The sequence below is a fragment of the Denticeps clupeoides genome, chromosome 14 (genome assembly GCF_900700375.1).
Source record: "Denticeps clupeoides chromosome 14, fDenClu1.1, whole genome shotgun sequence".
Lineage (NCBI taxonomy): Eukaryota > Metazoa > Chordata > Actinopteri > Clupeiformes > Denticipitidae > Denticeps > Denticeps clupeoides.
In genome coordinates, this window is record NC_041720.1 from 15,806,177 (window position 1) to 15,822,341 (window position 16,165).

The following is a 16,165-nucleotide window of genomic DNA, read 5'->3' on the forward strand; positions in this document are numbered from 1 at the left end:
TAAAACACTCATTATCATTTTATGATCTTAAATTGCTTATTTCGTCTAGACTGTGAGTGTAAGATGACACCAAGTATTTTGTGGGCTGGAAAAAAAAAAAAAAAAAAAACTCAATTTGGATCCCGTTCTGATCTTGCCTCCGGCTCCATCTTCTTTACCTGCCTCCATGTCGCGTGCTACGGTGAAGCTCGCTGCCATAATAAGGAATCCTTTTAGGCGTCCATTATGCACAGTTTACCATATCTACGTCATTCATTATTAATAAAAGTCAACAAAATAAGTGGGTGTAAAAAAAAAAAAATTAATAAAAGAAATAAGATCTTCTCAAGTGTCCTCACTGTGCCAGTAAGATATTGGGCATCACAAACCATCTTGTGCTTAACATCTGTGGTCCTGCACTGGAAATTCTTGGAGGTGCAGACTAAGACGTCACTGTAAAATCTGCCATGGTTGTGAAATGCTTACCACAACGCTCCTGCAGTTTTGGGCTGAAACATTCAGGCATTTGGCAACACTGCTTTATTTGCTGGGTGAAGAACGCCAGCAAAAACTAGGTTCTCCTTTGTAAGATCCAGGTAACTAATAAGCGGCTCATCCATACCTGAATATTTGCATTTAACTTATTACTGCTCTTTAAACATAGAGAATACTCAGTATCACAAAAGAAAGGTGATCTCTCACTCTGTACTGATGTGCAGTGACCCTTCCCCTCTAAAATGGCAAGCGAACCCAGACCATGATGTGAAAATATTCCCATGATGCAGCCAAATAATCTGGTCATTCTGGAAGCAGCTGACCTGCACATGCACAACGTACAAGCGTCCACCCACACCCTGTGGAAGAGAATCCAGTGACTAGGAATATTTTTATTCATTTACGTGACTAATCCATAAGGATTAAATTATACAAGAGATGAAATTTCAGTACAATTGAAATTGCTAAACCGTTGTTAAATATTATTCCAGAACAGTAGGAGTGTCTCTATGGAAGTGCAGGATCCTCGGAACATGCACCCGGGGTCTCCTGAAAGCCCCTCATTAAACATGTTGTTTGCTGGCAGTTGACGGCTGGCAGACACACACACACACACACACACACACACATATATATATTTACACAAACATACTCTGCCAGCAAGAGCAATGGTTAGTAATCTCTAATTACAGTCTCTTAATTACAGTCTCTGTGCGGGGTTTATGTAAGACACCCTGAACTCTTAGTCCTTGGGAACTTTTTTTCTCCCTGGTCCTGCGTCCGTCCCGGGAATTTGGACGCATGTTCACAGTTTGTACCGAGTGGACATGCCTATGAGTGCAGAAAACTGTAATTTGCACAGCAGCAGCAGTTTGTGTCTCTTGGTGGAAGGTAACACCCTTCACCATGGCAACCATAATGACTGACAGGGGACTCAGATAAACCCACAAGGCAGAAAATACAAACATGGAGCTCATTAACAGGAAGTGGGGTTCACCTTCTTTTTTACAGTACAGTACAGTCCATCAAACTCAAAAGGCACGTTCAGAATGTCTGCAGACACAACAGGCACATTTTCTTTTTAGATCTAGGGAGGGACGTCCTAAGAACAGACAAATACAGAGCAAATAAATCAACGTTGATTTAGAATCAGTTTAGACTTACAAACTGGGAACAGGGGTTAGTGTTTCTTTTTGTAATACAGATGTGCAGACTCAGTTATCCAAAAAATAACACACACACACACACAGTTATTCACACTTTGCACTCAGTAATCCAGGACACACGGGCTGCCTTCACTTGCAATTGAAAACATCGCAATTACTGCACGTTTACTTTGGGGAAACTAGTTTTACTAGTGATATCATACCCCAGTTGCTGAATTGTGAGGTCATAATTACGATTTCCAAACTGGGATGTGAAGGCAGCAACATTCTCATTATACACGTTTGCCTGGAGAATACAGTCTTGCTCACAGAACTATATACACGTTATGTACAGTGTTGCTGAACCCGGGCTGCAGAGCCCTCCTGTAAAGTGTATGATGTGTGCCAGACCTGAGCTCACCAAATACAAGTATTCTAGACTCATCAAAATGGACCCTACCCTGGGCCTAGGTACGAAGGTGTTGTTCCGTTGAGATGAACGGAGAGAAAATTCGGGTGCGAATTGTGAATTTACACAAACACAAAGGAAGAATTATATTTGTGTTCATTTACTATTAACAAATGGGGATTTTTTTGTAATTCTATTTAAGATGTAACGGAGGGTAGAGAGTGTTCACTGATTGTGTTCACATTTTGATAGTTTACCAATCAGAATGCTAGAATTAAAACTTTGATTACAGGCATGTTTATGACAATAGGAGACATCGCTTTGTGGGGCAGTGGGGCATTCGGTCGCATCCCCAGGTACCAGGGGCATTAGGAGCATAGACGTTGTGCTACTCCTGGTCGTGTGTCGTATTGACAGAAGGGGGGTTTAAATATGAGGAACGAGGATGAGAATGAGGAACGTTCAGAAGGAAAGAAATAGCCTGCTTTTATTTGACTAGATGAGACCCGCTAAACTGTTTTTAAGTACTATTATCAATCCCAGGAGGAGACCTGTGGACTGTGGCCCTCAACTGGAAAAAAGGGGCAAACACCAGGTTCCATTTTCTATATTCATCTTAAGCCCTTAATTATTGCCTTGTCAGGTACTTAATTTCTCCAATATAATAATTAGTACTTTATTACAATTAAACCTAACACTCTAATTACCACTTTAAATCGTCACAGGATGCCAATATAACCAGGAGCATTTAACACTGCAACAGTTGTAGAACTGCGCTAGGACCTTCACATTCCATCTGGGGACCCACTTGCGCGTCTTCGAGCCCACACCCGCTGAACACCCTGGACACCCCGACCCGCAGCCACTCTCCCGCCTGAAGTACAGCAGTTGGTGCGCAGGCCAGGAGCCAATAACCACGCCACACTTGCTCACTCTACCTGTATGGAAGGATAACTGTTGTATTGTAGTGTACTTTCTGTTGTGCATTAGGGTTTTATTGGACGCTGACCCGAGAAAAATCCTTGTGAATGATGTAATCTGGATGACCATTACTTAGTCCCAACAACTCCCACCACAAAAAAAAGTTGAAAAGTACAGAACAAGATGTCCAAAGAGCTTCTGTGAGGTATTTATCCTGGTTAATTGTTTGCCGCTAGCTTTAACAAACTAGTTCATATTTTGGGCCTCCAGCCCTTGATAAACTGCATGATCTTCTTGACCTGCAGCTTGGTGAGGTGGAAATCGTCTGAGAGGATCTCCTCGCTCAGCTGTGTGAAGATGGAGCCATCAATGCGCTCGCGAATGAACACGCCCACCACCTCATCCGACAGGCCAATGAAGCGCAAGCAGGCGGACACCTCCTCCACTGACAGGGCACAGAGCTCAGCCGGAGGTCGCCACTGGTGGCTGCTCACGCTATTAGCCCCGCCCTCTGCTCCTCTCACTGGGTCTTCCAGAGCAGGGGCGGGGTTGGCGCCAGCACTTTCGGACTCCAGGCTCTTGATGGGCCGAGGGGGTGGGGTGGGTGCTGGTGCTGAATCTTCGCTTTTCAGCTCCTCTAGTTCGAGTAAATTGGTGGGGCTAGTGGTGTCAGGTGTCAGCAGGAACGAGCAAGGGGAGGGGCTTCGTCCGGTGGCGAGCCACTCTGCTGGCGATGAGCAAGAAGAGGGGGTTGGGCTGTGGGAGGTGCTATGGCCTAGCGGGATGTGTCCAGGGTTGGCAAAGGGGTTGAGGGCACCAAATGGGGCAAAACGTTTCTGAGTGGCGAGGCGGGGTCTGGGGCAGCTGGAATAGCTCTTATTAGCGGAATCGCCAGAGAGAAGTGGTGCCGTGGGTGTGCTGATCGGAGAAAATGTGACGCGTGGGTGGGACCAGCAGGCCTGGGCTGGGGAGGCGGTGCTTGTAGAGGTGGGCGGCTCCGGCGGAGGGTCAGGGGTGACACAGTCGCTGCCCCATGTGCAGGGGTAACAGTACAGGGAGTAAGAGTCTGGAATCGGAGAGCAGTTCCCACTCCGTGGAGCCGGACTGAGGAAGAGAGAAACGAGAATTCTGAAACTGACATTCACTGAAGGGGTCTTTATGTACAGGCTGGGTGGTAGTAGCCTATGAACCACAAAGTCACAGGTTCAAACCCCACTTACTACCATTGTGTCCCTGAGCAAGACACCTAACCCTGAGTGTCTCCAGGGGGGAACTGTCCCTGTAACTATTGACTGTAAGGATGAAAATTGTAAATTGCGTTGATTTCATTAATTATTAGTAATGTATTTGAACTCTTTTGATGATACCTCTGTGTACCATACAGAGTCATGTTGCAGTTACATGGAAATATTATATGTAAAATGTTACCGACGTTACAAAAGAAGAAAGGAAACAGTGAGCAAGGATCCAAACTCCAGAGGGTGTGTCTGCACCTCAGACAAACAGGGGGAAAGTAGATGAGCTGAGATGGGGAACACCTCATTTATACTAGACCTTGGTAAAAAAAAAAAAAGGTCCTAAAAAGGTCGCCACAGAGAGACCCCCTGACATAGGAATACAGTCGTCATTCACCCTCCACAAGACTCTCCCATCTTGGCACTTACATTTACATTTACAGCATTTATCAGACGCCCTTATCCAGAGCGACTTACAATCAGTAGTTACAGGGACAGTCTCCCTGGAGCAACTTAGGGTTAAGTGTCTTGCTCAGGGACACAATGGCAGTAAGTGGGATTCTGGTTCACAGGCGAGTGTCTTACCCACTAGGCTACTACCAGCTATAGCACTTCAGGCTATTTCTTGCCCTTTTAGCAACCTGGTGATAGTCCTTACTTGTGAGGGGGATGCCACAATTTGGAGACAAAGCCTTGGGCCTACAAGAACACATGATAAGTCATGGACCTGGAATCTCAGGTCTACGTTGTAAATTAACAACGGACGACATCCAAACTATGAAGACAAGCTACATATGGAATAAGGTAGCAAACAAAAGAGTTAAACAAATCAGAATCTGCTTTACATTTTAGATTCTTCAAAGTAGCCACCTTTTGCTTGGATGACAGCTTTGCACATTTTTGGCATTCTCTCAGTCAGCCTCATGAGGTAGTCACTTAGAATTCTTTTCCAGCAGTCTTGAAGGAGTTCCCAGGAAGCTGAGCACTTGTTGGCTGCTTTGCCTTCACTCTGCAGTTCAAATTATTTCAAACCATCTAAATTTTTTGTGGAGGCCAGGTCATCTGATGCAGCACTCCAACACTCTCTTTCTGGGTCAAATACAGTTTTAGGGTCATTGTCCTGTTGAAAACAAAGGATGGTCCAACTAAGCACAAACCAGATTACATGGAAGGTCGCTGCAGAGTGCTGTGGTAGCCATGTTGGTTAACTTCTTATTCACGTGAATGTCTGAACCTGGTGTTTGCTCATTGGAGCAAATCAAAGCGTCCACATGAGCGTTCAGCACCAGCATTCGGTCGGCAGCATGTTCGGATGGTGTCAAATAAATGCTGCATGCCATTCAGTTGATGTCTTGGAGGACCGAATATGTCCAATAATTCTATAGAGGAACTGTGAGAAACCATGTAAACCCTACGATCTACTATTGGGTGGATTCTAAAAACAAGAATTGTAGTTTTAAGAAAGAATAGGAATTCCTGTTTTCAATGTAGAACTACAAACTCAAATTTAAACTCTCTGGACAGAGTAATTACTGCCCCAACAGGTAAATACACAGAACTTCAGATTGGCCATCAAGGGAACGACAGTGAAACACCAATCAAACCCAGCAAACAGTGTCACCAGCAAAGCATATCATCTTCTCCCACATGCTTCATGGTGGGAACAACACATGGGAAAACCATCTGCTCACCTTTTCTACGTCACACAAAGACATGGTGGGTGGAACCAAAGATTTCAAATTTGGACTAATCAGATGACCAAAGTGCAGATTTTCATTTGTCTAATGTCCATTCCTTGTGGTTATTGGCCCAAGAAACTCCTCTTCTTCTTGTTCATCCTTTGAAGTGGCTTCTTTGCTGCAGTTCGACCATGAAGGTATGAATCTCCTTTGAACAGTTGAAGTCATGATGTATCTTTGTGATGTACTTATATGGGCTCTAATCTGAGGTGCTGATAATGTCCACTTTCTGAGGTTGACAACTAACTCTAACTAACTTTTCAACATAACGCTCGGTCTTCCATCCCTGGGGTGGTCCTTGATGGTCTTTGCATCTGCACTTGAGGATATGTTCAAAGTTCTTGAAGGTTTATGGATTGACTGACCTTCATGTGATGTGTTTCTCTTTACATAGTTGAATGCAATTCACTATTTAGACGTATGTACCAACTATACTTCTACAAAACACAACTGATGGTCTTGAACATATTAAGAATGCTATGGATCAACTCTTGACATACCTGTTAATTAGGCTGGTTCAAAAAAGGCACACAAGAAGCTGTCATCAAAGCAAAAGATTTTGCTATGTTTTCTACATAATTCCATATGTGTTCCTTCATAGTTTGGAGGCTGTCAGTATCCATTTATGTGTTTATTCATGTAGTAAATGAGAAAAAGAGGAATGACAGTGAAAAATAAAAAGTGAGTTTTTAAGCCATCTTTATCAGAAAACACAGCAGAGATTCAGATTTATTAGATAAAAGGCTGCTTCAAGCACAACATAGGTTGTTCATAGCCCAGTTGTTCGATTCTCTGACTGTAGAGGGACATACGCCTTGACACCTTGCTGAAAATGATGTCATTGAAGGTACAATTACTGTAATACTTGCAGTGTTCTAAGCAGAAGTTGCAATTAATGTAATTAAATAGGTAAATTTATATATTGGCCAATTTTTTTTAAACACTTATTTAGCTGGAAACACTAACTGCTCATCATTAATAAACTTTAGAAGTGAACACCTTCTATTACTCCATACTCACGTCTCCTGTAGTCCAGAGGAGTAGAAAGACAGATTAGGGCTAAGCGAGTGAGAGGGCGGAGCTTTTGGAAATCTGGGCGGTACTGGAGGGCTGGGGGCGGGTCCTCCCTGTTTAGCACAGCGAGGTGGAACAGGAGGAGCATTTAGAAAACGACATTCTTCCTTTACCTATAGAGAAAGAGAGTGTAAGATAGTTATTTCTTCAATGTATCTGAATGAGTGAGAAAAAAAGTCAGTAACAGGTAGAATGGCGCGATGCATGTTCCTTGTGTTAAAGATTGACCGTGAATCTGAAACGGCCCCTATTTATGACTAAACATTTTCCAGTAGTTTGTGACAATCTCAGAACTTACTGAAGGAGTTTGCGTCCTGGGTGTCCCAGGACAGCAGTGCGGCTATTTAAAAAAGTCAAATGCGTCCAACTCAGGCAGGCCTAAAGCGACCACAGCACCCAAAGACCCGTTTGTCTTGCTAACCTTGTTATGAGGCTGGAAAAGCCACATCTGAACGGCAACTTAATAAAGTACAAGCTATCTCAGCTGCTAAATTTATAAAAAGCTGACTGAGAGGAAGGAGTTCGTGCAGCGAGCCAATGAACGGTGATGTCCTGAAACGTTGCCAGGTCGATCTGAAGCCCCAGGGCTGACTTTAATGGCTTTTCAACCTGTGGCCAGTCCCTGACCCCTGGAACATGAGGATTACTCCAGTAATCCTCAAGGGAATCTCAGATACTGCAAGAACATGTTCAGAGAGGCAAATGAGAGTGAGACAAGCAGGTAAGGCAACCGACCCGTAGTTGTACGAATCCCGAGCTGGGGTGATGGGTTAAATGTTTCACAGTGACAATCGCTTCACTTTCAGTTGAAAACAGGTTTTGGACGTTCTACTGTGTCGCAGAGTGCGGGTGAGAGTGGTGATGATTTGAACAGGCGCTGAATTACAGGACCAGTGGAGCTACTCTCGTGTGGAAGAGAATGAGGGGAGTGAGGGCTTCAGAAGGGAAAAGCTACCATTCCTGTCAGCAGATGCTCTCTCTGGCGTGGTTTAGCTCAGCAGCAGGGTTCAGCTTCCTGTGTGTCTGTGACTCGAATATCATGTCAAATAAGCAACAAACACAAACAAATTTATGGGGGGCTACCGTCCGTTCAAGCCCTTAGACTGACATTTTGCACTACAGGAGATTTAGATAAAACTCATTTTAGCGGTTGCCTGTTTTAGTGTTAAACATGTGTTCAACAAAACAGTTCATTGGCTGCCTAAAAACATTATATAATGTAGATTATAGTGTAAATGTACGACAAGCCCCCTTTGTATCGGCCAGAATGTTAAATAAAATATCTTATTTGGTTAAAATATCTTATTTGGCACCGATATTGTGTTTTATGTCATACTGTGAATTTAGGATGATCAACACCTCAATTGACGTCACCTTTGTAATACTTAATACTTTGTAAGAAAATAGCATATTTGGTCATTTATTGGCCGTGTTTAAGACAACAACACTTTTTTAGGACATTTTGAGAACAAAAATCTATTACATTTTGACAAATACAGTAATATGTCATTTACTTCTGTTTTAAATGGTGCTATTTGAAAGCATGTGTGTGCATGTGTGTGTGCATGTGTGTGAGTTTCCGGTAAGCATGTGGTCATTGGCAGGCCTTTAAAAGCAGTGCAGTATGAATTATTCAGCCGTGCCTAGACCTGTGAGGATTTACAGGCTTTGCTGGGTTCACAGACACACTTACCAGAACTTCAGCAGCAGTATCCGGCCTGCCATGCGTGAGCGTGTCAGTGTTTACATCTTTCTGTGTCTCAAGTTGGTGTATAATATGCATGATTTTGCCTAAAACTCTGAAGCCTGTCTAAATTTGTTGGATTCCCCAGTGGACCAGCCCTGACGAACATTGTGCCACGGAATCCACAAGACCTCTATCGTTGTAGAAGTCCTGTTAGTTATGGCATGGTGCCTCCAGGGATTGGAAAACCAAGCCAATGGGGACGCACGTGACCGTGTGTTTCTTGGTGGTGGTCCCAAGCCCAGGTAAATTGTGAGGGTTGCTTCAGGAAGGGCATTGTGCGGTACAAAACGTTTCACAAATCAATTGGCCGGTTAACCCACTGTGGCGACCCCCAACAGGAGCAGCCGAGGGGGTGCATACAACAGTGTGCAGGATGCATACAACAGTGCATACAACAGTGTACAGGATCACCACTGATGTAATGTTTGTGGTGTATGTGGTCTAAAACACTCTTTAAGTAGGTGGTAAATATGAAAGTATCATTCACATTCATTTGGGTCCAAGGCTTATCAGCAGAAAGCATCTTAGTAGCTCCACTGGCGGCTTCCCTTGTTCCCATAGTGACTCACGCTGCCATATTTTCACAATGAAATCAATACACACGCACCCAGCCATTCATATAATCTAAAGGAAAATGTGATTCATCAGAGCAGACCCTTCCTGCACTCCTGCCGTTGTCCAGTTCTGAAGATCACATGATGGACAAGGTCAGCCTGGCCACGCGGTCTGGTCTACTGCTACATATCCCCATACACAGAAAAAGCATTGACAGGACATTCCATTTAAGAGATGCTCTGACACATTCATCCACATGTTCTTCAGAATCGGATGTGTTCTATTTCTTTACTGACCTATGGCACAGACACAAAATTCATCCAAGCCAGAGACAATCCCTACGCAAAGAGGGAGATGGACAGTGAAAGGCGTGATGTTCCTGTGTGTGGATGCATTGTTTTTTTCAGGTGTACAAAGATTGGAAATGCAATGGAAGTGCAACCAGATGAAAATATTTAAACCTACACACTACCACGGGACGTGCAGTTGCAATTAATTAAATAAAAAAATGATTGAAAGCCCTAATTGAAACACTCATGTGGCATTTTGTACAATCTACCCTTTTTTGTCTTGACCACAAATGCAACATGACAGAACTTTTTAAGAGATATTTTGAGTTGGAAAAGTGAGGGATTGTGGAAAAAGACACTTACAGCCTCTGATTTTGGTGGCACAGGAGGTGGAGTCGGTACTCGTCCCTGCACCATGGCAACATGGGTAGGACCCTCCAGAGATGAGGACGAGTGAAACGAGATGAGGTTATGTTCCGCTTTGTTCCCGCCTACCTCCACCGCAGGAGGCACGGTGTCCCCAGAGTAGCTCCCGCCCCCACTGCTCTGATTGGTCCACAGCTCTTCGTAGGGTATCTCCTGAGACTCGTTGCTCGGCCAGTCGGGTGTCATGTACTCTCTGTCCTCATCTGCCTCCGTGTGTGACGCGGGGGCTTCGATGAGTGAATTTCGACAGCTCCCGCCACCGAGGCCCTGTGTCAGCGCTAACGTCTGGGCATGTGTGACCCCTCCGACCCCAATACCGCCGCCGCTTCCTCCTCCATACATGCACAGCGAGAGTCGCTGCAGGGAGCGCCCCACCTCCCCCCCTCCCCCACCCTGGAGGCACACTCGAATCCGGCGCGGGCTCACGCCTTCCTCTGCGAAGTCGGTCCGAGCCTCGCGCACCGCCCGGGAGTAGCCGTCGGGGTCAAAGCTGTCCTGGCAGCGGCGGGCGCTCTGCAGCGCCACCTGCTGGTAGATGGGGTCTTCGCGGAGCACGCCCTCGGGCAGCACGAAGCGAGGCATGTCCGTCAGCAGCAGGAAGTGCGAGGGCGTGATCTCCTCCTTGCGCAGGATGCAGCAGAGCACCACCGTCTTGCTAATGATGCTGAGAAGCTTGTAGCGGTGGCCCTCGCGGATGGCGTGGAGGTCGTAGGGGTTCCGAGGTGGCCGCGTCGGTACCGATACGTTGACGGGCAGCCTGACGCGCTCGATGATGGTGCGGACCGTGTGCTCGCCCTCCTGCATCTGCAGTTCCAGTGGCGAGCGTGTGCAGAAGCGGCCCTTGCACTGGAAGGGCAGGCTCACGCTCTCGTTGGTTCGGTGGTTCATGCAGATCAGGCAGGGCATCTTGGTTCGCGTCGGTCGGCCCAGGGCTCCCGCTTTGCCCAGCCGTCTCAGAAGGGCGCCAAGGCGCGAGCGTTCACGAGCTGGCCCGCCTCCTTGTACACAAAGCAGTTCGGCCTGCCCCATGAGTGTTAGCTCATCTCCGGCCTGCAGGGTGAAGTTGTACACCTCGCTGTCCTCGCTGAACTCGCCAGACACTACCTGGAACAGAGAGAAAGGCCATTAAAAACGTGCAAACGCAGCCCCTCACAGTCAACAAGCTCAAAATATCCAGCACCCAGCACCTTATCCAGAGTGACTTCCAATCAGTAGTGACAGGGACAGTCCCCCCCTGGAGACACTCAGGGTTAAGTGTCTTGCTCAGGGACACAATGGTAGTAAGTGGGATCCCTAGGTGCTTATTGCCATGGGAGTGTAGGGAAGCCTCTGCTTGTGTGTGTGCACGTGTTTTCCTTTTAGGCCTGAAGGGGAGGTGCTTCTGATTGCTGGCTCCACCCACGGTCTGGTGACTCATCTGCGGCCAGTATATGAGGAGGTCTGAGACAGGAAGACGGTGGCCCAGTGCTCACACTGCTCCCCAGGCCCCTATCATCTGCCCACTGTTCACCATGGGTGATGGGTTAAATGCTGAGGACACATTTTGTTGTGTCACCGTGTGCTGTGTTGTGTGCTGTGCTGTGCACTTTCTCCTTTGCCTGTCCGTGGATTCTCCTCTTTTAGTGTGTTTGGCTTTGTGCCCATGTTGTATATAGCACTAGTTGGCTTGCCTGGTACACATTGTCCACATTCTGTCCCCCTAGATGGGAACATGACAGCAGCCACAACACTGGACTACACAACGATATTGAAGGTGTCCTGTGCTATACAGTAAATTGGAAAGATATTTAAAGAATTCACAGTCCATGTTCCTTAAAGCAGCCCTGACCCACTCATTACCCTGACCTCATCACTTCCCACAAGATCACAATCTTTACACTGCAGCTCAATATATACTGAATTTTGCAAATGGGTTGCAAAATTCTTTTTTTCGTCCTCTCAAGTCTTCAATGTGCCATGCAACCTCAGTCTGTCACCAATGATCACGCTGCATTATGGGATCTCTAGTTTGTGTGTTATAAGCTTTACATATCGCTGATCCATAAAAATAGAACTATATGAAGTGATCTTCCGTTTAGACTAACCAAGAGAATGAAGATGGTCATGAGGCAGCTCTGGTCCTGAAATCCTCTTACATTCATATTTTAAATTAAGTGGGGCAGTGGTGGCCCAGGCAGATAAGGAAATGGACTTGCAATCGGAAGGTTGTGGGTTTGAATCCCTTTTTCTGTGCTGTGCTTGCTGTGTATCACATAGCAACAACCACTTTCAAGTTAATGATAGATTCAAACATGGAGAACTCTGATTAGCAGAAAAGCTGGTCAGACCTTTACACTGAAGGTGATGGCCTCCATCACAAACACACGATCTGGGAACATTCCTGCGATCTCTTCAACATTCGCAAAATACTGCACTGGTTCCCTCACATCCCGATCCTGATCCAACAGCTTAAACTTCCCTGAGAAACAGAGAGAGAGTTCAGAGATGGAGAAAAGAGAGAAGAGAGAAGAAAAAAAAACATTAGATGCTGCCAAGTAGTTCCAGTGTGTTTGCTTGCAGAGGACGGAAATTTTATACTGTCTGACCCCCTCACAGGTTTCATTTGCAGACACCCATTCTTCCCAAGCTCTATGGTAACCTTCTGTGTCCCTGAACACACTCTCAAACATCTAACACACTTTCAGATACAGAGATGCACCCAGACACAGTTACCCTTAACTCCTTAGCAACAGCCCCTGTTTGGATTCCCACCAACTCTGCTGGAGACGCACTGAAATCTTTTCTGTATGTTTAGGATTCTGACAGCTGTTATATCGCTTGTCAGCCCGTCTTGGTCTCCTGACCCCAGGCACCCCAAAGGGATTCTGTCCTCACACCTCCCACCAGAACATAACAGAAATGACAGGAGAGGAGATTATATACCTCCCCCCCATTTCTCCTTCATTAGATCCCACTGTTGGGCCGCGGTGTGGAGGACCAGACCCCACAGTCGTCATGGCGACAGTGTATAAATGTGCTGTCCAGGCAGCAGTCGGCTCTGGTTTGTAAGTGTTGTCTGAGCTCGGCAGGTGTGTTGTTTTGATGTAGGGTGTGTGTGTGTGTGTGTGTGCGCGCACATGTGTGTAACATATTTTCTTTTTTATCCAAGCCCTCTGACAACTTGTCTGTATGGACAAATTTTAATTTGAACATTGAATGTTGTACAGTGACTAAAGTATTACTATTATTAGTTTTATATATTTTTTAATGAAACAGTTTAATTCATATTATTAATAATTTATATTTTAATACTGCTCATGTTACGTAACACATATTTATTTAATTAAAAAATTATTACTGAATAATGTAAAATACAGTCACATAAAGAGAGGAAGTTGAATACTCAATCAAAAGAATTACTTAACTCTAAAGATAAAGTGTAGGTTGAGTGTACATATAACTCTAAAAAAAACGTGCAAAAACAAATCTGTGTGTGTGTGTGTGTGTGTGTGTGTGTGTAACTAGCTTTGTTCATAGACACAAAGACCTGGGAAGAACAAGAGCTCAGCATTGTGTGCTTGAGAAAGTATTTCAAGACAGGGTCAATCTTTCTTTCACTCCACAGTCTCTCTTCATTCCACGTCTTTCTGCCCCAGCCTTTCACTCCTGCCCTCTCTCATGGCTCTCACTGGGGGCACTTTGTTGCAGGATTACCATTCATACATCTCATCCCATCATTCATTAACACACACACACCCCCGTAGAGGTGTACCAACACAACTCCAACATCCCATTATCGTGTCAGTGTCACTACAAAAACTGGATAACTGTGATAACAGTTCTGACCTCGAGGGGAAGTTCATTCCACCATTCAGAGGTAGACCAGATAGAAGAGAGTTACAGTAGTCCAGTCGTGAGATTACTAAGGACTGAACCAGTATCTGGGTGGCCTGTGTTAACAGATAACAACGGATCCATCTGATATTGCAGAGAAGGAATCTATATGAGCAGGAAAGATTGGTGATGAGAGTCGAGAATTGTGTGTCGTCGGCATAACAGTGGTAGGATAACCCATGTGAGGAAATGACCTCACCAAGTGATCTCGTGTATAAGCAGAAAAGGAGTGGACCAAGTATGAGCCCTGAGGGACACCAGTGGATCCACCAGATGTGGATCCTTTCCAAGTCACTTGGTAAGTGACTAATCAAGGTAGGAATGCTGAGCCCCGAATTCCATGGACAGTGATAAGGCTAATAAACAAGTGCCATGTTTCACCATTTCTGGTGTAAAAGAACGTTATCTGCTAAAAAAATGTTTTATGTTGCTCAAATATAAAAAACACATGCACACACCATGTTCTGTTTGAGTTCTGCTGCAAAAGCCAAAGGGTCATGCTGGTCCCTCTGCTACCAGATGGAGGCCTAACAACTTACTCTTTCCAGAAGCTGAGCAGCTGAACAGATGGAGTGAGTGTGTCTGCATGTGCCTTTGTGTAAAAGAGACAGAGAGAAAGATCCTCATATCCATCCCCTGGGAGGAGTGGATTCTGTAATTCCCCTTTTACCAACATCCTTCCATTCTCTCCCTGATCCCACCATACCATAAAGAGAGCTGCTTCATTCACTCAGCAAGTACTCAACACCTAATGCCATGTCTTCCTGCCTAAACATGCTCTTTAATCATCATCATGCCTGCATCTCAGAACCGGTCTTCTTTTCAGAATCCCTGAATCCCGTGTCTGAGCTTGAACCACTGTTGTAAAGTAATAGACTCAACTTTGAGGCCATGGTGACCTCGAATCTCCAGGGTGACACTGAACATACGCATCACATTTAATGGCTGCCCACTGCTTACAAGTTGATGAGGTTAAATGCAGAGGACACATTCCTTCTTCTGTGCTTGCCGTGTCTCACAATGGCACAATAACTTTCACGTCTGTTGGCCTGTCAGACCTGATTTTAAAAACATTATTAAAAATTGCGTTCATGGTGACAAAAAAAAATAAAAGTCATTCCAGTGTCCCATTATTAACACTTGGAGTGTTAAGTGTTCAATTTCCTCAAACCAAAGTCTTCATGTTTCCACAAGAAAATCACATCCAAACGTATTTGACCTTCATACACTGATGAGATGTATTCACCTCATACCTGTCATATCTCATCCATCACATTAAATCATCATCATGGGTTCTCTCCATAACTACTAAGGTCACTGCACCCCTATTCACCAGGATGGCTCAACATCAGACGATGACTTCACTGTCTCCTGTTCTCTCGCCCCACTGTCTCCAAGTCACCGGAAACACCCCCTCCCTCTGCCAAACAAGTGAGCTCATCTATCATGTGACCTCACTTTGGGACTGAGGTAACAGGGGTATATTGGGTAACAGGGGGTGCCCATGGGAGGAAGCACTAAGTGGCAGGCTCTCCCGTTATTCCGGAACATGGAATTACGGTATTTTAGGAACAGTGGCTAGATCGATCCCCTGGGGGATGACGTCAAGCTGAGGAGGATAATGGCTCTCGCTTTTATGAATGAAGCTTGCTGAAAGCTACCTTCTCTGATAGCACTGGTACGGCTGAGAATATAGGGTCTCCCAACTGGTCTGCACCATTTTGGGATGCTGTGCCAGTTACAACTTAGGGATGACTGAATGATGGTGAAAGAATCAAATTTGCTGGAGAACTTCAGTTTTCTCTTCGGAACTTCGGAACATGAACTTTTAACCGCATAGGAATTCACAGCATCTGCATGCCATCAGCCATCAAATTGGCTGCACACCATGTAAGAACCTTTGGCTAAAAAGAAGAGGGATGAACTGCTTCAACCAGATAACTCAGCCCAAACTACACCCAGCAGAGGCCAGAGTTGGGCCAGTTGGGCCAGAGAGTGGTGAAAAAGCCAAGAAGAGCTTCAAGAACAGAATCCCAGTTGGCCTCATGAAGACAGCTGGGCCAAGGGCGTGGATCATGAAAGTACACCGCTTTTTTGTTATTACCCAGTTTGGTCTTAAACTCATATGTTGTTGCCATCATCATTGCTGATCAAGGTCTGGGTGATGTGGAAGCTGAAGCCCATAGCAGTGAAGCCAGTTGCAGGTAGGCACAACCCCTTGACTGGAAACCAGACCATCAAAAGTGTGAACAAAAAGAAATGAATAAAGGACATCGG

The 16,165-nt window shown here is 45.4% G+C and overlaps 1 protein-coding gene across 1 annotated transcript in view; it reads right to left on the reverse strand.

Annotated features, from left to right (window-relative positions):
* Positions 1-851: 851 nt before the first annotated feature.
* The window catches only part of gareml (GRB2 associated, regulator of MAPK1-like), a 23,730-nt gene continuing 8,416 nt past the window's right edge, over positions 852-16,165 (reverse strand). Inside the window, exons 3-6 of the mRNA XM_028953625.1 lie at positions 12,343-12,473; positions 9,953-11,119; positions 6,944-7,110; positions 852-4,053 (exon numbers count right to left, since the gene is read on the reverse strand). Coding sequence (XP_028809458.1) covers positions 3,201-4,053; positions 6,944-7,110; positions 9,953-11,119; positions 12,343-12,473 — 2,318 coding nt within the window. The 3' untranslated portion in view covers positions 852-3,200. The remainder of the gene's footprint in view (positions 4,054-6,943; positions 7,111-9,952; positions 11,120-12,342; positions 12,474-16,165) is intronic.